This window comes from Microtus ochrogaster, chromosome 1, assembly GCF_000317375.1.
Source record: "Microtus ochrogaster isolate Prairie Vole_2 chromosome 1, MicOch1.0, whole genome shotgun sequence".
NCBI lineage: Eukaryota > Metazoa > Chordata > Mammalia > Rodentia > Cricetidae > Microtus > Microtus ochrogaster.
In genome coordinates, this window is record NC_022009.1 from 110,856,364 (window position 1) to 110,876,923 (window position 20,560).

The 20,560-nt window shown below is 42.1% G+C and overlaps 1 protein-coding gene across 10 annotated transcripts in view; it reads right to left on the reverse strand.

The window, feature by feature from the left end:
- Positions 1–642: 642 nt before the first annotated feature.
- Plch1 (phospholipase C eta 1) overlaps positions 643–20,560 on the reverse strand; it is a 192,468-nt gene continuing 172,550 nt past the window's right edge. For 4 of the 10 annotated variants that reach the window (XM_026781652.1, XM_026781683.1, XM_026781624.1 and 1 more), the window contains 10 exons: positions 19,104–19,201; positions 14,928–15,107; positions 14,724–14,831; positions 13,823–13,947; positions 11,526–11,610; positions 9,221–9,367; positions 8,818–8,897; positions 7,263–7,322; positions 6,467–6,824; positions 643–3,919 (listed from right to left, as the gene is read on the reverse strand). In XM_026781652.1, coding sequence (XP_026637453.1) covers positions 1,839–3,919; positions 6,467–6,824; positions 7,263–7,322; positions 8,818–8,897; positions 9,221–9,367; positions 11,526–11,610; positions 13,823–13,947; positions 14,724–14,831; positions 14,928–15,107; positions 19,104–19,201 — 3,322 coding nt within the window. In that variant the 3' untranslated portion in view covers positions 643–1,838. Of the gene's footprint in view, positions 3,920–4,219; positions 4,248–6,466; positions 6,825–7,262; positions 7,323–8,817; positions 8,898–9,220; positions 9,368–11,525; positions 11,611–13,822; positions 13,948–14,723; positions 14,832–14,927; positions 15,108–19,103; positions 19,202–20,560 lie in introns of all 10 variants that reach the window. The other 6 variants (XM_026781750.1, XM_026781745.1, XM_026781795.1 and 3 more) reach the window with 5 other exon arrangements.

The window sequence follows — 20,560 nt, forward strand, 5'->3', positions numbered from 1 at the left end:
CACACACACACACACACACACACACCAAACAGAACATCTCGCTTACTTTCCCCATGTGAGCTACAACTCCCACCACTGGACTAGTTGCCAGGAATTACTTATAAACGTGTAAATCCATACCAAATGCACACAAATCATTCTTTTTGCTATCTATTTCAGTTACCTTACAAATACGCTCTTCAGTATAATACTGGGGCTTGAGAGATGGTTCATTGGTTAAGGGTACTTGCTGCTCTTCCAGAGGACCCAGGTTGTGTTCCTAGCATCTACATAGGGCAGCTCACAATGGTCTGTTAATTCCAGTTCCAAAGGGCTTACCACCCTCTTCAGCCCTTCTCACGTACCAGGCACACACATGCTGCATATATGCAAGCAAAACACTCATACACATAAAGCAAATATATCTAAAAATAAAAAGGCAAAAAAATGGATATTTCTTCAACACAATGAAAATAGCCGGAGACATAAACTGCTGTATAGAGTCAACCCTGACAATGAACGTCCTCAATTCTGCTGTAAGAACATAGAGAGGAAGACATATCCAAGCACTCCCTCACTCAACAGTTAACACACAAACTCCTGCTTTGGTTCTTTTTTAAAAATTAATAAATGAAACTACCAAGTGTTCAAAAATCTGTTTTAATTATATTTTATGAAGTCCAGGAAGAACATCATTGTAATTCATAGTACAAAAAGCAAATGATACCTGAACATGCAATAAAAAATGGATTCACAATGAAAATAATATATGTCAGTACTAAAATATAGTTACTTGGTTCCCTAAAGGGAAAAGGTTTCTTTTAATCATCTATTCACTTGGATTATGAGAAAATACCTTTTTTTTTTCTTGAAATCTTGGGGGATGTTTTCTGTTTGCACTACTCTGAGTTCTAAGTCTAATGTAAGTCTCTCTCTCTCTCTTCTTTCCTAAGGTCTTACTATGTAGATCTGCTTGATCTGAGCCTTGCCATGTAGATCAAGGTTGGCCTCAAACTCAGAGATCCATCTGCCTGTCCTGGGATTAAAGATGTGAGCCACCATGCCTGGCTGAAAGTCTCTCATCCTGAAAGTCATTATTCTCAATCTATCACATCAGAGATACTTCAAAACATACTTCAAAAGTATGACAGAGAGCTTGGCAACTGGATTCTTGTTACATACAAAGCCATTAGCAAAAATATGTAACAATATTTATGCAAAATCAAACTATTTTCTCCTTATGTACAGAAGTTCACTTTCTTCCTTACAGTCTCTTCTGAAAGGGATTTGGGGACCGGGAGAGACATTGTCCATTTTCATGGAATTCCCACTTTGGGTGGGGTGAGGAAATCATGAAGGACAAGGTAACTACTTTAAACACTGAGCTATAAAACTGAATCTGGGTCTTTCGATTCAGAAGGAGAAGGTCATTTCAAATAAAGAATCAATTTCTTTATCTTTGGAAAAGTCTGCTCTTAATGAGCTCAACACTCAGTGAGTAAAAGTGACAGCCTCTGGGACTATGACCCAAGACACAGGAAAGAGCATTTTTGTGCAACATGCACACACTGTGGCCCAAACTGCTGAGAAGTTTCACATCGAGGGCATGCACACATCTCATACTGACACAAGTTACAACACCTTGGGGGAAAGAGATCATAGGTTCCTGGGAAATGTCACAGATCTATATACAAACGCACGAAGTGAGAGAACATGTGAAGTCAAAGGGAGACCAAAATACAAGTTCCAAAATACATTTGAAAATCATCTCAAAGCAAGCATCATAGTCACTGACAATGGAAAAACTCTAACATCCGCTAGAATATCGCGTAAACAATGAAAATGCAGCTTTGTATAGCTCACAGTCTCAAAAGAAAATAAATTTCTGGTTTATCATCACTGCTTGGCTCAGTCTGCAGAACTGAGTTATCTGAACAAAACTGGTCCACGTAGCCATACCGAAGGGCCGTGCATGCTCCCTCTGGGATGCCTCGGCCCTCCAGGCCACCAGCTTTCATGTTCCTCAGGTAGCTTGCAATGTATGAGCCCGTGGAGTGTCGGTTCACAGCCAGAGCGGGAGCCGAAGGTTTACTTCGAAGGACCACTCCTCCTCTAACGCTGTGGGTCGTGGCTTTCTGCTTGCCAGCTTCCTGCTTCTCCTTGGCACGACTGGCAATGTTACGTACCCTGCTCTGACTTCTCGAGGACAGCTTTCGGACTAACGCCCTGGGATACTGACTGACATCCTGCTTTGAGTACAGCACTTGACAGCTGTCTTCTTGGTCAAAGGACACCAGCTTTCGGAGCTGTTCGGTTAGGGCATCTAAAGGCTCTAGTGACTTTGTCTTCATAGCCACACTCTTGTCCCTAATGCTGTTTGTCACAAAACTCCTACTAATACATTGGTATTTGCTTTCAAAATTGCAGGCAATGTCCTCTGATGTTAAGTCCCCCAGACTTTTGGATTTGCAAGGACTTGGCAGTTTCAAAGCAACCAAAGGAGCATGTGCTGACGGCGTCGGTGTGGAGGCATGCATATCTGTAGCCCCAGGCTGCTGGGGCCCACAGATTTGGTTCGTTTTTGCATCTGAACTTGAGAAATGGTTATACACAAAGCCAGCACCCTGATAGGTTAGACAAGAAATACTTTGATTTTTGACACCTTGAATATTGTTGAATATTTCAGGGGCAGAAGGGAGGGGTGCCTCTTTGCAGTAAACATTCCTCAAGCCTCTTGGGACGTGTTCCACCATCTCTTGGCTGTGCCTCAGTTTTAGTGGAGAAACGATTTGACTTAGACCCTCTCCCCTGTAGTCACAGGTCGTTCGAGACAGGTTTTCAGATTCTCCATCGATTTCTACAAGGCTGCTTTCTTCAGAATTTACACCAAGAGCAGGGTCTACAATTAGATCTTCCAGGGCCAACTCAGTGGAAAGATCAGGGCTATTCATGACTCGTCTCTGGTCCTTTCCATGAGTGTGGCTTTTGGGAAACTGGCCAGGAGAAGCATCGTGAGACACAGGCAAGTTACCTTCCATGACCCTTGTCTTGGTTTTATCAGAAGGGTCAGTACCTGGTTTGGACTTTGAGATCGGCGAGCCAGTCATTTCACAAACAAGTGTGTTATTTGTAGGCTTGGCGGTCTCAGCACTAGAGAGCTTGATCAGCTCAGGAGATGAGTACGAGGAGGCCTTGGGTTTCCCCTGGGAAAAACCATGCTTAAAGGGCGTTTGTAGGCCCCATGTCATAGGCAAAGGAGCACCTCCTGTGGTTACATCGGTACCGAGGAGGTGAGAAACCACAGCAACGTTAGCCCGATGCTGGCTCTCTTCAAACTGGCCAATCAGGGCTGAGATGGAACTGCCCGGCTCATTCTCATTTGTTAAAGTCACATCATCAATGAGATTGGAAATCTCAGTGTCCTGATGGATGGGCGTTGAATGCAAATCTGGTACATCAGAACAGAGCACAGAGACGTCGGACACAGAGAAGGACTCTGCAGGTCGTGCTGTGGCCCTGCTGCCTTCCTTGTTCTCCATCTCCAGGGCACTTGGAGAAAGAACACTCTCTGACAACATGCTTTTCCCTTCCCGTAAGCCCCCAGTATGCCGCTTTTCAGTGGCTTTCACCCCAGGGAGATCTTGTGGTCCCTTTTTTGCAGGATCGAGTGCCAAATGCTGCCTCGGAGAGAGGAATTTGGGGGGGCACTGGTTTTCCTGGCAATCATTTGTCACATCTGGCTTGGTTCTCCTACCCTTTGGACCTGATCCTCCACACTGTTCTGGCATTGATATACTAGAAGTTGAAATAGGGCAATCACCTCGGTTGGCGTCTTTGTGAAGGAGGGCACTGGAGGAGAAGGATAATGTTTTGTTGAAATTGGAAAACTGTGGGTCTTTTATAGTTGCCTCTCGCTTTCTTCTGTCATCCTGGTCCTCTGCTAAATAAAACAAGAGCATTTCAGGTAAAGCATATCATTTGACGTAGGTGCTGCTGACACTCACGTTTGTCTCGACACAGACAAATGGAAAATGTAAAAATTTTTATGTTATGACACAATATAATTATGAAAAAGCAGAAATTTGCAACACAGTGTCTGTGTGATGGATAAATGGTAAAAAATAGATTTACAGGAACTTCACCGAGCTTCCTTTTGAATGTGTATTACATCAGCTATGGATGTAATATTCATTGTCCAGAAAATGTCAATGAGTTACTGTGCTTTCGCAGTGAGGATTACCTTACGCTGCCTCCTATTCAGATCTGTACTACACAGAAGCATGGTGATAAAAACAGAACAAGACAGCTCTGTTAAACAATGCACTACGGTACCTGCAAACAAGACACTATCAGCTTGCAAAGTTATACATGTATTAGCAACAGGTAAACCACAAATGATAGCATTTTTAAAGGCATTTTGGCAAAATATTTGATCTAGCCAATTAATTTCTAACACAGTTGGAAAGTATGACATCACCTTACTAGACCTGAATGGAGGTGGGTGGTCCTTGGACTTCCCACAGGTCAGGGAACCCTGATTGCTCTTCAAGCTGATGAGGGAGAGGGACTTGATAGGGGGAGGGGGAGGGAAATGGGAGGCGGTGGCGGGGAGGAGACAGAAATCCTTAATAAATAAAATTTAAAAAAAATAAAAAAGAAAAAAAAAGAAAAAAGAAAACATTAAAAAGTTACAAAAAAACCCAAAACTATTAATACCTATTGGCTTGGAGGGAAAGATAACAAGTCATCAATCCCACATCACTATGCATAGTTAATATTCTGTTGATGATGTTTTTGGTTCCAGTACAAAAAAAATATATTACATTCTTCCCCACTTCACCTCCAATGTTGTTAAGATGGTACTTAAGGGAAATTAAAAACATATAATTCCCAGTAACCTGGGATAATCATTCTATTTGATATAAGCTAAGGCAATGCCCAATGCTCAATTAGTTAATTGTCTACTAACTCTTTCAAAGTCATGATATGTGGATAAAGATTGTTTTCACTAAAATATTTTCTCCTTGTTAAAAATTGAATCATCATAAAAAATTTAAGCTTCCCAAATTGTATAATATTAAATATGCCATGATATCACTTCAGAAACAGCCACTTTTGTAGAGAGACAGACTATTCAGAATTCCATATTCTGCCCTTCTCTACTTAATTTTTTTCTTGCAACTATCTGGGATCGCTGTAATGACTGGGTATCATTCCATATTTGCTATTTGCTTCTATGATTCATTCTTATATCTTTTCAAATGTAGGAAAGAAACATTGTCTAGTGCTTGCTGCTCAGCTCATCTTCTTGGCTTAGCATCTTCTGCAGTGAGGACCAGTTCGGACAGATTTCTATTGGACAGAGTTTTATTTTGCTGACACAGGCTTTTAAGATAAATTTACTGCCACATGTGTCCTCTCCTTTCTGATGTTACTCTTAGCAAAACTTCAAACATTTTCCCAGTTCAAGGTGGACTCCAGGGTCTTGCAAAGTAGAAATTTTCAAGGTTTGCTTTCCCCCCTCTCTTCTAATAAAGTATTCTGAAACTGCCTTTTCTTTTCTCCCTAGAACATCTGATACTAAAAAACCAATATATAAGCAAAACAACATTTGTGGTGAAATAAATCACTAAAATTATATTGTTTGGATGAAGACCAATTTTGCTAAAATTAAAAACAAGGTATTGCATTCGACTTGCTCGAGATAATTCCAGAAATAGAGGACACAGTTCTGGAATAGGAAGAGGAGTCACAGATTCAAGAGCTCTTTGTCACTCTCTGAAGTGCTCATTGCTTGTCATCAGGTTGCCCACATGAGCTCCTCATACTCCCAGTGAAGGAAAAAGATGGCCCTGCAACCAAGCAAGAGCCATGGGCACGACTCCTTCCCTGACACCGCACTAAGCAGGGAGTGCGATCGCAGGAGGAAAATGCTGCCTCGGCCACACCTTAAGGAAGAAAGTTTTTCAAGTGGAGTCAGCGACTTGCCTTTAACAGCAACTTTTCACCGCAAACATTTCCAACCACACACACACACACACAAAAAAAAAATGTTTTAAATAGTGAAAAGTTATGGAACTGCATTCAGTCTCAGAAAAGCTAGGATGGGTATCTAACCTTGGGTCAATCTAAGAATGAGACCTCTTTAAACCCTTTGCCCCTGATCTAGAAAGTTACCACTCAGAAAACCAACACACTATTTGTATATTGTAGGTTTCCTTTCCTTCTCAGAACTGCATGTCCGAGGTCATCACGCCTATGTTCCTCCACCTCCCCACGGAAAGAGATGTTATTTCAAGGCCACAGGAGAGGAGGAAATAGCTCGCTTTTTACTTTCTTACCCAAAGTTTAAAATCTCCTTGCATAGAATTAACACTAGAAATTATTTATTTTTCAGAATATTTTAATTGCAGAATGGCAGTCATGTTGTCATGGAAACAAGGGACAAAAAAAACCACGTAGCTGAGAGAAACTGAAAGCATCTTACCTGGAGAGTTTTCTTTTCCATCCGTGTCTTTCGCTGCTTCGCATATAGGCAGCGACAAAGCCCCCAGAAGACTCTTGTCAACAGGCATGGAGACAGGACGTACTTGCAGGCTCCGTGTGGTCCTCCTAAGGACGCCATCTTGATCTCTTGTGGCCTCAGAAACAGAATCTTTGATCTCAACCATTTCTTGAAAGCCCACTTTGCTTTTCTTCCTGCCTTTGGCTGGAGCACTGGCTGTACGTCGCAGAATTCTATCGCCAATTGATCGCTTTCGAATATAATGGGAGTTGTTGCTTTCTGAAGATCCGTGCCTGGGATTCTTATTGAACAGTCCCTTCAGACCTTGAAGCTGTCTATTCTGGGGACAAAAAAAAGGACCAACCACAAATTAAGCACATGCCGTCATAAGAACAACTTCAGTTTGAAATGGCAGCTCCATGAAGAATGAATGGGAAGTGAAATTTTGCAGCCACTGACTGGAGGAGGACGTTCAGAATGCGGAAACAGCTCACAGTAGGGTCACACAATACAATGCACATGCCATCAACTTTATTCTGTGAGGAAGGCAGTCATTCATTTTCATGGCCAACCTTTCCAGAACTTTCCTACCCAGAGATGATAAAATGGTAGAAAAGTTTGCATGGGTAACACACTGACAAAACTCCAACAGCCTTGAAGCAACAAATGTGTGTTTCAAAATGGTAAGCAGAAGATGGCGAGACACGAGGAGGCATGCCACCACAGCCATGTGAAAAGATTATGCCAGCGAGAGGGCGGGGCCATGCGGAGAAACTACCTTTGTAGCTCCTAGAAAGTGCAATATGGTATAACTGGGGTTGAGGATTAAAGGGCTCCACTGCAAGGGAGAAAACAAAAACACAACAAAACACGATGTGGGCTCGTTCAAGTAGCTGCCAGGAAACACAGAACAGAGTGCATACCTGGATAGCCCCTGTCTCCCACTTCTAATAACTCCCCATCTTCTGTTCATTCCTCATCCGACTTAACACCGTTATGTTATGGTAGGAGCATCCCAACCCAAACATACATTGAAAATAATAAATGTCTCCAAATTGGCCATTTATTTAGGAATGAAACAAAAGTTATATAAAATACTTTATTTGTATTTTATTTCTGGGCTAAGTTGTAAACAGACACTGTATGCCTTATTGTTTCCCGCCACCTTGCTTCAAGTGAGGAAGGCTGTACAGTTAAACTGGCTTTCAGGAATTCAGGCATCACCTTAAAACCATTTGTATTTAGGTTATTCCATTTAGGCTAACAGAAAGAGCCCAACAAGCTATATGAATAGGGACTCAAGATTGAAAGTTTGTACCGTCAGCATTTTCAGAAGTAAAGAATCCTTCATTCCCTTCTGATACCCAATATGAGGCTAAACCTACAGTCCCAGCTCAATGCCCAGCTAGACTGTGGCCACCATGACGCTGATATTTAGCCAACAGTATGCTTGTTTGCTCCACCCCAAGCAGCTTTCAAAGAATAACAAACTTACTTATGAGGCCAGTACTGTTTTTACTGCCCCTTTACGCATGGAGAGTGAGTTCACAGAGAATACCAGTACTGTGGAGACGCTCCAGGCAGCACAGACTATAGTAACAAGTAGTGCAAGGCAACCCTGGGCACTGTGCCCATCTATACCCTCCGAGTCACATCTGGTCCTGAAAATCAATAACAGGGGACAAGTCCCCAGCACTTGACATGACCAGAGGGTCACCCACTGGTTTGTAAGGCACCAGCCCTTCAACGGTGAAGGGAGAACAGGCAGAACTAGATACCGCTTTGTGACATTGTGTCTCCCTTTCTTCCTACTTCACTTTCCCCATCTCTTCCCCCCGTCTGTCTCCCCACTCTTTTCTGCTCCCCATTTCTTCTGTGGGTAGCTTTAAATCCATTCACACTTTTTCTTGATCTTCAATTTACAATTGTTCCACTCGAATTCACCCTGCCTAGACCTGGCTGGAATCTTAACTGGATTAGCATAGGCCATGCTTCAAAGCTCTGAGATACATTTCCTATTGTAGAAAACGGGGTCATTTTTAGAGTTACAATAAAATTCAGATTTTAACGGTCTTCATCATTTTCATAAAATAATTGCCTGAAAGTACGATACTCTTCTCAATTCTATTAAACCTAGAGAGAACCTCTGGGAGGAAGAAATGAGTCCAGCCCTGCATAGAGGCGGACATGGACATCCCTGGAATGCTGTCTGAGCTTGCTGAGCGCCCCACAGACACCCACAAAAGAAAACTTTGTCAAATGTATGTTTCGTTAATGAAACCAATCACTTTTTTGAGGTCATACTATTCCTGTATGTCTATGATCCCGCTCACCTTTCCAAAGATCTCATTGATCGTTATGTGAACAAAAATGGATGCTTCCGTGAGTCCTTCCAAGTAGACGTGCCGGTAGCCTGCAAAGGCAAAAAGAATTGGTTCTTTTGGTCGAATTTGCATTTGGCCTTCCTGAGAGTGCAAGAGAATTAGGTATCTGTCTTAATATCATTCTTCACATTTTATGCAGCATGCTACATCACATCTATTGTATAACACAATTTACAATAACGGACTTGATAAGTAAATACCCTGTGTACCCCATGCCATGTATTAAATCTCCCAAAGAGAAACCATTAACCCAGCATATGCCAGACCCTCTATACTTCTCTACCACAGTAGAAAACAAACAAAAACAAAAAGAAATAGTCAATCCGGAGAGGAAAGGTCAGCCTATACCTACCAGGTACTAGGCTGCTGAAGGTCACGGTCCTTTGGCCCACAAAGTCTCTTCCAATAGGATCATGATCCCACACCAGGAACCGGACTAAAGCGATTTCTGGCATGTGGACTGTAAATGTGAGGGTTTCTTCCCACACAGGGTTAAATCCTTAGAGAAACAGGAAAATGAAGAATCAGAAAAAGCAAAGGGCTTGGCTGGAAATGATTTAGCAGTGACGTCTGCAGAGCAGACAGTGAAAATTGCTTGTAATGGTCATTAAACTCAAGAAAATGCCTGAGCCTCTCCAGGATGCCCTGCTGAAGTAACACCTCCGAGTTTACCCCACGCTCGAAAATAATTGGTAGGAAAATCACCTGTAAATGATCACATCTATGCTATTAATCTCTGATGCCCCATTGTATCAGGAAGCCTCTTAATTGTCATTAAAATGCTTCAATGAGCTTAAAAATTACAGTAGTGTTCCAAGAGTTATTTTAGCAGAAATATGACAGAAAGTTACCCCTGATAGAATCATATTTCTCATCTACCAAAGCTTTTCTCGCTGGCGTAACTAACCATATTTCATACGGCACTCTGTAGCTTTCAGTTCTATCGTGGACAAATAGTCATAATTCCTACAGAAACCCTGTAAAACCTATAAGAGTGGCAGGGCAGGGATTTTGCTTTTTTGTTTGTTTGTTTTTTGTTTTTTTTTTTGGAGACAGGGTTTCATTCACTAGTCCAGGTTGGCTTGGAACTCATGATCCTCCTGTCTCTACCTCCCATGTGCTGGGATTACAGACATGAACCACCACACCCAGCTTGGTTTTGTCTCAGCAAGAAAATCATCCATACGTTATCAAGTTTCCAACTACAACTTTTTGAATTCAGACAAGTAACAGGTGCCTATACGTATGAAAGTCCAAGATATCTGTTACTCATCATATAGTTTAGAGCATTGCTGTTCACAGAAATGGGCTTAAGGTCATACAGTGAGCAGGAGGTCCAAACTAGACTGTGCACTCTTAGTGGCTTCTCAGGATGCAAGAACTTACTGTATTTCCATACACAATGAACATGAATGACAAAGCACACGCCTTGGTTCAAATACCAGTATGGTTTGTATTTGGTTTGGACCCTAATAATTTCCACTCTACCCTATAAAAGGCCTCAAGCTCATTAAATAATGACAGGCCGAAAATCAGAGGCCCCTAGTGCACAGAAGAGACGACTTTTTTTTTGTTGACTCTGTAATGACCCCTCAGTTACTTCTGCAACTAAGAAAAGAAGGGATAGTTTCTTGAGCCCTGAGATAATCCAACATAAGAAGGGCTTTCTTTAAGAATGTTATTTCCTCCCAGGTTCACCCTACTTTTGAACAACTAATATTCCTTCAAGGACTCCCTATGAACCACTGATTTCTCAAATGTTTAGATAACCATAATTTCAAATTACTATAGACAATTAATTAATATAAATTAAGAAAATATGTATGAAATAATAGTTTTCAAAGATAGAACAAACAAATATAATTTTATAAGATTATCCAGAAAAACATGATAGACTTGGGTAAAGGTAATGCCTTCCTGATACTATTGAAATGCTGGCCACTCACCATATTTAAGAAATGAATGGGCCAGAGCATTCTGTCCTTATCTTTAGATATTTTTATCCTACAAACAAACAACAATAAAAGCCAAGAGAAGTTGACTAAACACCTGGGCCTCACAAACGAAAGTTTCAAGAAGACTCATTTACGAGAACACATGAATCGCATTACAAGCAACACACTAGGAAATATTTCCCTAGGTGAGTTTGGAGCCCAAGTCTTTAAATGTCTCCCATGCTTTTCAATAGAAAAACTTAGCAAGAGTCCCAGGGGTCTTGATTATAACAGCTTCATCAAAATATACTGTGTATCCATCCCAGTCCTTCAAAGGGTAGCCAAACCTTCTTTTCTTAGTTGCAGAAGTAACTGAGGGGCCATATGGCATCAAAAAAAAGATAATCTCTTCTGTTCACTGGGGCCTCTCTGATTTTCAGCCTGTCATTATTTAATGGGCTTGCGGCATTTTATAGGGCACAGTGGTCGACTCGTCCTGAATGCATGTGTTTGACAGAATTCCCTTTCCTTTTTCAGGAAGGAACCAGAAGCTTACAGAGTGGGTGAATCTTATCAGTGTGTTTAACATCCACGCGGATGGCAGCTAAGGAGCTCAGCCACCGGGTTCTTGTTAGCAGAACACTTTCCTTAGCCCGTGCGTACCGCACCGCACTGCAGCTGTGGCGCATCTCAGGAGTGAGTGCCGCTGATCACCAAGCTTACCATTGTCATCCACCACACGAGTCTGATCCTTGCAACAGTCTACGGGCAGCCCGATAATTTCCACTTCGACGAAGGGGTCAATGATCTGTAGGAAAGAGAGGAAGTATGACTGCTAATGTCACCTGCACCTGAGTGCTAATTATTCTGAGACTAAGTGGGCCAAGTGTTCACATTTCAATAACATGTGATGTTACTACATGCTTACTCAAAGATTCATAGAACCAGGTAGATCATATCTAGATATATGTGAAGAGTGGAATTAAAACGCTAAATTCTATTTGCCAGTATTTGTTAATTCAACACAGGTTTTTACTGAAAGAACATACAATTTCAGTTTTGGGTACATATCCAACTAAAGTAAGAAGAGGGTCACCCAGGCACAGAAGCTCAGAGAAGCTGCGATATTATAGTCAAACACTGGAAACAACTCAAAGGTCTACCATGAGCAAGATGGCTACATGGTGCCAATGCCATAAAATCAAAATAAAAAACCTGGAGAATAATTTTTGTGCCTCAGAAGACTGAAGAAAATGGTAATAAAAAGTTGCATGTGATTCGACTGAAAAAGAAAAGGCAATAGACAACTCGAGGATAACATGAAAAGATTAGATGTAGACATTATGTTAGACAATATTGTATCTTGTAGTTTTGCAGGAGAATGCCTTTGTTCTTAGTAAGCAAGTAGTGAGATGGTCACAAATGACTGCCAAGGAAAGCAAACCGATACCTCCAACATAATACTTACATACAACATACATACAACATACATATGTACAACATATATGCTTACATACAATATACATACTTACATGCAACATACATACTTACATACAACATATATGCTTACATACAATATACATACTTACATGCAACATGCATACTTGCATACAACACACATACTTACAACATATATACGTGCATACAACATACATACTTACATACAACACACATACAACATAATACGTACAACATATATACTCACATACAACATATATACTTACATACAACACACATACTTACATACAACATACATACTTACATACAACATACATACTTATAAAATCTGTACAGATGAGAGGATGGCACAACGTGTGTTAGAAAACTTAATAACTGAATTAGTGAATTGAGGAGATCCATTGTACTATCCTTGCACCTGGGGCTGAAGCCTTCTCAAAATGAAAAACTTGAGAGAGACAAGAAATATGTATTCCTTTCTTCGTGTGATGGATGCTAAAGGCGTTCAATTAGATTGTTTCTCTGTGTCATGGTTGCCCTGCTGAGAATGCTTTAAAGTATCCCATCCTCTGGCTTTTGGGAACAGAGTGGGCCTCTGGGAACACCTGGGCCTCACAAACACAACGAAATAAGCATAAACTTTCTGATGATCCAACTAACTACTGCCGCTGGTGAATGCCGAGCAGAAGCAAAGGCGAGAAAGGGAAAGGGTCTGTGGGAGACAGCGGTAGCAGACACGGCGGCGATGGCCCTGGCTGATGCCTTCCTCTCTGATAGCTGGGCACTGTGCTACCTGTTAACAAGTCCAGAGAGGTTGGGAAGAGCCACTGTGAAGAGTGGGGTGACCCTAGGGAGTTGAGGATGTGTGCTGCACCGGACTGCATCCAGGTCAGATCAAGTCTGACGTGAAGTATTTACAGTGGTACGGACAGGCAGAGCTGGGTGGTCCTAACCACACACCAGATGTGAAAGTTGAGAAGGTGAAAGTGGAGAGAGCCTGGAGTGATAGGAAAGCCCTGAGAGGAAGGTATGGAAACAGGACTGACTGACCCATGGGGAGAAAATTAAAAATGTTGCTGCATCCTGCGACAGAAGTACAGCAGCAGGTGACAGCATGTGGCCACAAAGCATGAGGCCAGGGAGCAGGCAGCGGTGAGGAAGGCTGCTGGACGTGTGGGTTTTGGAAGATAAATACATGATTTGGGCCACGTTGCTGTCAATAATGCATTTAGCCTTTGTTCTTTGCATCCCGGATGCCAGCATCAGTCTTGAACTGTGAACCAGTATCATGCCTTCAAGTATCCAAAACAGGTGATAAAAAGCTCTGGAGGAAGTCTGTGTGACTGACAGAAAACCAGCTCATGTCTGTTAAGTGGAAGTCAGTGCTCACTTAGAAACACACACATACACACACCATATGCATACACAGACACAGACTCACATTCAAACATCTGTACACCCCCCCAACACACAGCAACATATATGTCCCTAAAGCCACTGAGATGAGTGCTTACATGCAATAAAATAATCACATAATTGATAGACAGTCAGGTATAGCTTACCTCGCCTCGGTCTCCGAACATGGAGTCGGGAGGTTTGGGAAGTTGTTGCCCGCTGATCACTTTCAGGATAAGCTGTTTTTTGGGGTTGGCAGGAAGTGGATCACCAGAGAAAGGGTTGAAAGTACCTAGGCCAAGTAAAGTAAAGGTCAGTAGCACAGGAACACACGCACACACACACACACACACACACTCATGCACACACGCACACAGCTTAAGTTTGTCAAAGGAACAATGGTGCTATTTACCACAGTGTTTGCTAGAGCTAAGAAATCATGTAACCATCAACGTAACTTTCAGTACTTCCATGCTGTGGGACAATGGTCTTGTACTCCGTAAAGATTTGTCACTTGTCCTGGTTTAATAAAATGCTGATTGGCCAGTAGCAAGCAGGAAGTATAGACAGGGGGAATGACAGAAATCTCTGTCAACATTTCTAGAGTTGTGTTTTCTTTACACTCTGTTTCCAAAAGCCAGAGATGGGATGCTTTAAAGCAATGTCAACAGGGCAACCATGACACGGATGAACAATCTAATTGAATGCCTGTAGCATCACAACAAGGGCAGTTAGGTCAGAATCCGGTAATTTGCTAAGCTGTTTCGGGTCTAGAACAAATACAAGGCATGGAAAGGGAATCTGAAATTAAGAGGAGAACGGAAACTCTACTGTCTAACTTCTACAAATCCAGTTCAATGAGTGGCATGCTTGCCACAAAGCCTGAAGACCTGAGTCCTAAAGCCCCTGGCACACACTATGGTGGAAGGAGAGAAGAGACTCCACAGAGTAGCCCTCTGACCTCTACTAACATACATACAAACACGCATGCCCACATTATAATAATAACAATTTAAATAAAGCAAGGCATCACCTGCACTCAGACGCAGCTAGGAAACTGGTACTTACCTTTGCACATTTGCTGAGGCTTGAGAATGTAGCCACAGTTGCCGTTTGCCTTGAATTTTGCCCGGTTTAACTGCATCATCCGTCCTTCCGACTGGTAGTTCAGAGCCACTGTGAACATTGGAAGTTTGAGAGGATTAGAAACAAGTTACAGTTAGCAAGGTAGAGAGAGAAAGCAGAAAACCACTGCCCTCGGGCCATACAGACCTAGCTGGCAGCCTGCATTCCAATAGGGCAGAGGGTTGAAGTTACTGGAGTCGATGCGGTAGGCAGAGGGGTAAATCCTTGTGAGTTGTTTTTGGTTGTAGATCATGAATTGCTCCGACTTCTGCTGGACCACTTGATGTGCTCTTGTTTCACTGAAGGACAACACATTCCCTGTGGTTCCTAGCAGTCAAAGAAACAGAGAATGTGACCAATGTACCAAAGCCAACACTCTCTCCTAAAAGACTGGATAATGCCGGAGCCCTCACAGGGCCCACACACAGCAGAAGTGGATTCAGCCTGTTAAAGGAAAGACTTTAGACACAACAAATCCAAGGACATTTCACAAATAAAAGGTTCATCCCAGAACCAGAATGGGTTCAGAGGGGTTCATCCACTCTGTGGCAAGTTATATGTAGAATCGCAGAAAGGAAGTGTCAGAGACACTCTGGTTGGTGGCGGCTCACGTGCGCTATCTGAAATCTCCTCAGAATGGGAGCCACTCTACCTGACTGAGATTCAGCTGTCAATCAGAACAAGAAGTTCAAGTATCTTTACCTATCATTTTAGGCACAGTTTGTTAGAGACACAAAAATGTTTAGATAAAACATAAACAGGTATGAACAAAGTTATAGACCAAACTTGCCACTTAAGAAGCCACAGTGTAAGCAACTCCTGACCAAAAAAAGACCCTGAGATTCCTTCGATTGTTGTCAATGCAAGTCTGAATAAGAACTTCATTTGCTAAGGTGTCCCATTGTGGGGTCCCATATTCTCCCAGAATCCAGTTGTTTCATTGATTCACGTCTGGTCAGCAGGAAGAGGCGGGAAGGAAAATTATTTGTAGTACATGACACAACAAGATCTTTGGTGTCAGATCTTTGGCACAGACACAGGTGCCAGCGAATGAATCGAACTGCATCCACAACTTACTCCTGACACCAGGAAGACAAACACTGATGGTGCTTGTTAAAAATTCACATGTAAGACAGGGGAGATGGCTCAGGGATTCTGCACTTGCCATGTAACTGTGAGGACCAGAGTTCAGATCCACAGAACCCATGTAAATGCCCAGCGGGTGTGGTGGTCTGCCTGTAATTCCACCTCAGGGAGATGGAGACAAGAGAGCCCCACGGTATGCTAACTAGAAAGACTAGTCATATTGCTGGGTTCTGGTTAGACTGAGAGACACCACCCCATTGGATAAGGTGGGAGAACAATGGAAAATGCTTTCTAACACAAGCCTCAGGCCTCTACATCCTCGGGCCCCCATATGCATGCTCACCCCCACGTCTGTGCTATACACATACAAACATGTACATACATACAATAGCAACACATGTGCTTGAAAATGTAAAGGGTAAAAAGCACATGTGAAATACATGTGCTAGTGGACAATATTCACAGTCCAAGAAAATGAAGGAAAAATGCCACTTGGAAAAAGAAAAACTTGAGTTTGAAGGGTGATTTCATTTCTCATGGAGTCAGTCAAAACCTGCTTGGTGAAAGGCAAGAGAGAGATAGTCCCCATGCAGTAGACATGTAATGCCAGCAACTCGGGAGACCAAGAGGAAGATTCCAAGTTTAAAGGCTGTCTGCACTGTCAGTGACTTCATTGTCATCTCAGGCAATGCAAACACTGTCCTAAAATCAACATAAGGAAAGATTTCTGGACATAATTCAGTAGTAGAGTACTTAACCAAACAGATACAAGACCCTATGCCCAATCTCCAACAATACTAAGTAAACAATAGTAAATATAGTAGCAAATATTATACAAAAATATAAAATAAGAGTACTAAAAATTTTTAAAGTAATGTTTCAGAAACAAGGAAGACTGTCCACCCAAGCCAGGTTTATAAAGCAGAAAAGTGGAGAGCGCTCAACATGCATCGTGCCTGCACTTGGATTTCTACTTGGGCAACAAAATGTTGTCAATCTAGAACCTATAGATTTTAGGGTCATGTGGAATAAAACTCCAAAGATCGAACATTGCCCATTTTGTCCCTATCCATCTCTTGACCCGTCTCCACAATGCCACAGCTGTTATACACATTTACCAAAGCTCATACCCGGGAACCAAAGGTTTACTCGTATGTCCACTGGACCTGCTGGAAAAGGCCAGCAGAAAGGAAGAGCAGGCTTGCCTAGAGTCTCACTCTCGCTCAGCGTCTAACACTGAAGTTAGAAGTCAGTGTCTAAATCCATGGAGACAAAGAACGGAATAGAGGTGGCTGTGCTCAGACCATGTCTGTCTGCCTTGCTTGTTGGCAATGCAGTCTGTCAGGGCACCTGTTGTCCTGGGGGCTACACTCCCTTGGGCGTTAAAAGCTGACTCAGTGACATTCCATAGCTAGAACTTGAACTTGTCATAGCTCAGGAGGAAGAGATGGGAGGACTATAGCTCTTAACCTAGTGATTTCTCTAGCATGGGCTTTTTCCCTGAAAAATAATTATTAATAAATATTATTGACAGAATACATGAGCCGAGTTTATGCATCTCAACAAAACTAAAATTGAATGTAAGGGCAGGTTCTGGTGGAGAATGTTTTGAATAGAGCAGGGGAAAATATACTTATTGACAAACCCAGTCATATAGAGAATCACTGTATTCAATATCTGAGTTATTTCTTCTGATTCTCCACATAAACAGGCACACCCAGTATCATTAAGTTGGCCTTGCTTACTAAGCTCACATCAATTAGTGTTTTAATGGAATTGAGTTGTTCTACACAAAGATAAGACACACACTCATTATGCACTCTTCATTTTGTGTCTTTTCAAAAAATTAAAGACAAACCACATGAAATTTACAAGGTAAACATTACTCAAGATTTTTTCCCAATGCTACTAGGTTTGTGATTTCCAAAGGTATTATCAGTCAACATGTTTATTCTGTAAATCAGCGATACCTTCAACTTCATCCAGCCAATCCCTGGGTTAATCCAGGAGCCATGGGCAGTCAGTATAAGAAAGTATCACTTGCAAGTTGAGAGTCTTAAGGTTTCTCTTTCCTCACAGATGGTGTTCATCTAAATTTTGTATAACTGCCATTGTTTCAAGAAGAAATCCAAACCCAGAAAAGTCATCTTTTCATGGATTAAAAAAAAAAAGTACTTGTGGATGATGGCTAAGACAAAAAAAAAAAAAAAAAAAAAAAAAAAAAAAAAAGAGGGAAGAGTCCAAAGCCTGTGAGGACAACAGCATTGTCCCACAAAGCTGTCCTTGCTCTGTGACCATTAGGAAAATGGACATTTTGATTTCCATTTCCCTCCACTAAAATCAAAGTGGACTGAAGCACCGCTGGATTATTGCACCTCCATAAACATTTGGAGACAGAGACATAGGAGAAAGAACAGCCGGGAGACTCAAAGGTGAGGATGGCTGTCTCTGGTCCCTCTCGGCTTGGTACAAATGAAAGCGGTAAGACATGGAGAGATGTCTGAGCTGGAGAGATGGCCCTGAGTTAACAGCACTTGCTGAGGACCTTGGTTGGGTTCCCAGCACCCACATGGTGGCTAAAAGTTATCCGAAACTCCAGTTCCAGGGGACCTAACACCCACTTCTGACCTCTGCAGGCACCAAGCACACATGTGGTACACATGTATACATGTAGGCAAGACACGCGTACACACACAATAAATAAATCCCCTTTCAGAAAGAAAAGAATGAAGGAAAATCCACGAGAACCAGTGACACCAAGCTGTGCCTACTCCTTTTCTTAAAACTTCAGTCAGGGAAATAAACTACTTAAGTCAAAGCCAAAATGTTTAATGAGAAAATGTGTTTTCTCCAGGGTATTGTTGTAGCTAATTAATCCTCTCCTCCTGGTCCTTCGCACTCGAAACGGCCATCTGTGACCTGGTCAAGAAGGTAGGCCAGGTCTCCACAGTTTGAAGTGAGACTTTAACTCTGAAAAGCCTTTGTCATTTCATAACAATAAAAGATGTCTCCACCCTGTAGGAAACTTCTCTGACCCCGAGGCAACCAGGCACCTACAAATAATCAACACAGCCCACATGTGAGCTGGGGATCACGTTAGCTGTCATTTTCCTGACAAATGAGATGCCATACAGTCCCAGATATGGGTGGGAAAGATACCATCAGTGGAAACATTAACTGGCAACGACAAAGAAAAGTCAAGAGCATTGACGAGAGCGAGAGACTGTTGGGCCTTACCGTCATCCACAATATCCTGGGCTGCCACGGAGTTTGTGTACACCACCAAGTCCGAGAGCTCTCTGCAGAGTTTCATGGTCCTCCTTCGGCGGCCCAGCCTGCAGAACACACACTCAAATTAATGTGGCTAGGGCTGGAGGGGCTAGAAGCCTCTGGCTGCATCACCTTCCCTGGGGTCTATGGAGCCAGGGCTGGAACCCAGGTCTGACTCCCCATTCAGCCCTTCTCCTGAGTCTATACCATTCTACAACCTTTGTTTCATTCAGTCTCTGCAGGGAATCTGCCTTTCTTGTGAAAGGCGTGGTTCCACAGCTGCCCAGCTAGGAAATAATCCCAAGAAACAGAGTTAGACTAAAATAGGTATAGAAACACATAGACCACAAAACTTAAATACCTAAAAAATAAATGAGTCAAGAATTTCACAGTGATTTTTCTTTAAAAATATAATTACAAGTATTTTAGATAGTCTTTTAGTGACTATATATTGTATTGTGTAGAAGTTAGGTTTCCTGGGCACCGTCTAAATTTTCTTACTACAATATTCTTATAGTCTTGACTATATCATTACATATTCAACCACTCCTCTTTACCACCATAAAATCTCCACATGCCACACACACACACACACACACACACACACACACACACACACACACACACACTTCTCCTCTAGAGAAAATTTAACATCAGACATTCAATGCTCATCACCACCACTCAAATGGCCAGTAAGCACACAAGATCATGCTCGGCCTTATCGGTCAACAGCAAAGCACAAATGCACAGGAAGGCACCACGTCTCTTCTGCTAGGACAGCTATCACTGAGAAGGTGGATGAGTGGCGATAAAGGGAAACTCACACACAACCTGGGAATATAAACGGTGCCGTTCCCACAGGAAATGGTTTGGCAGTTGGTCAAGTGCAAGGCAACATTGTTACCTTGCATTTCTACATTGATGTAAAACCCCGCCTGCGCATATGCATGGCAATACTTTTTAACAACCATCGAAGAGAAAGCTACCAAAACATTCTCCAAGGACTGAAAGAATACATAAAATGTAGGATATTCATATGGCAGGTAGTTAAACCATAAAATCAAATAGCGCATCCATATGCCACAATGTGAGTGAATCCTGAAAACACAACATTGAATGAAAGAAGCCGGGTATTTTTAAAAGGTCAAGTGTTGTCAAGTAAAAAGTCTACCCAGAGATAGAAAGGAGAGGAGGGTAGAGAGACTACTGAGGGGTAGAGATGTTTTTTTGGGATGATGAAAAGGTTTGAAAATTAGATATTAAAGATAAAAACTGAACAAATCAGTGTGAGAACATGCTTAAAATTCACAAGTAAACTCCGTGATCCTTATTTATGGCTAGAAACCAATTATGAGTGAGTACATCCCATGTTCATCTTTTTGGGTCTGGGTTACCTCACTCAGGATAGTGTTTTCTATGTCCAT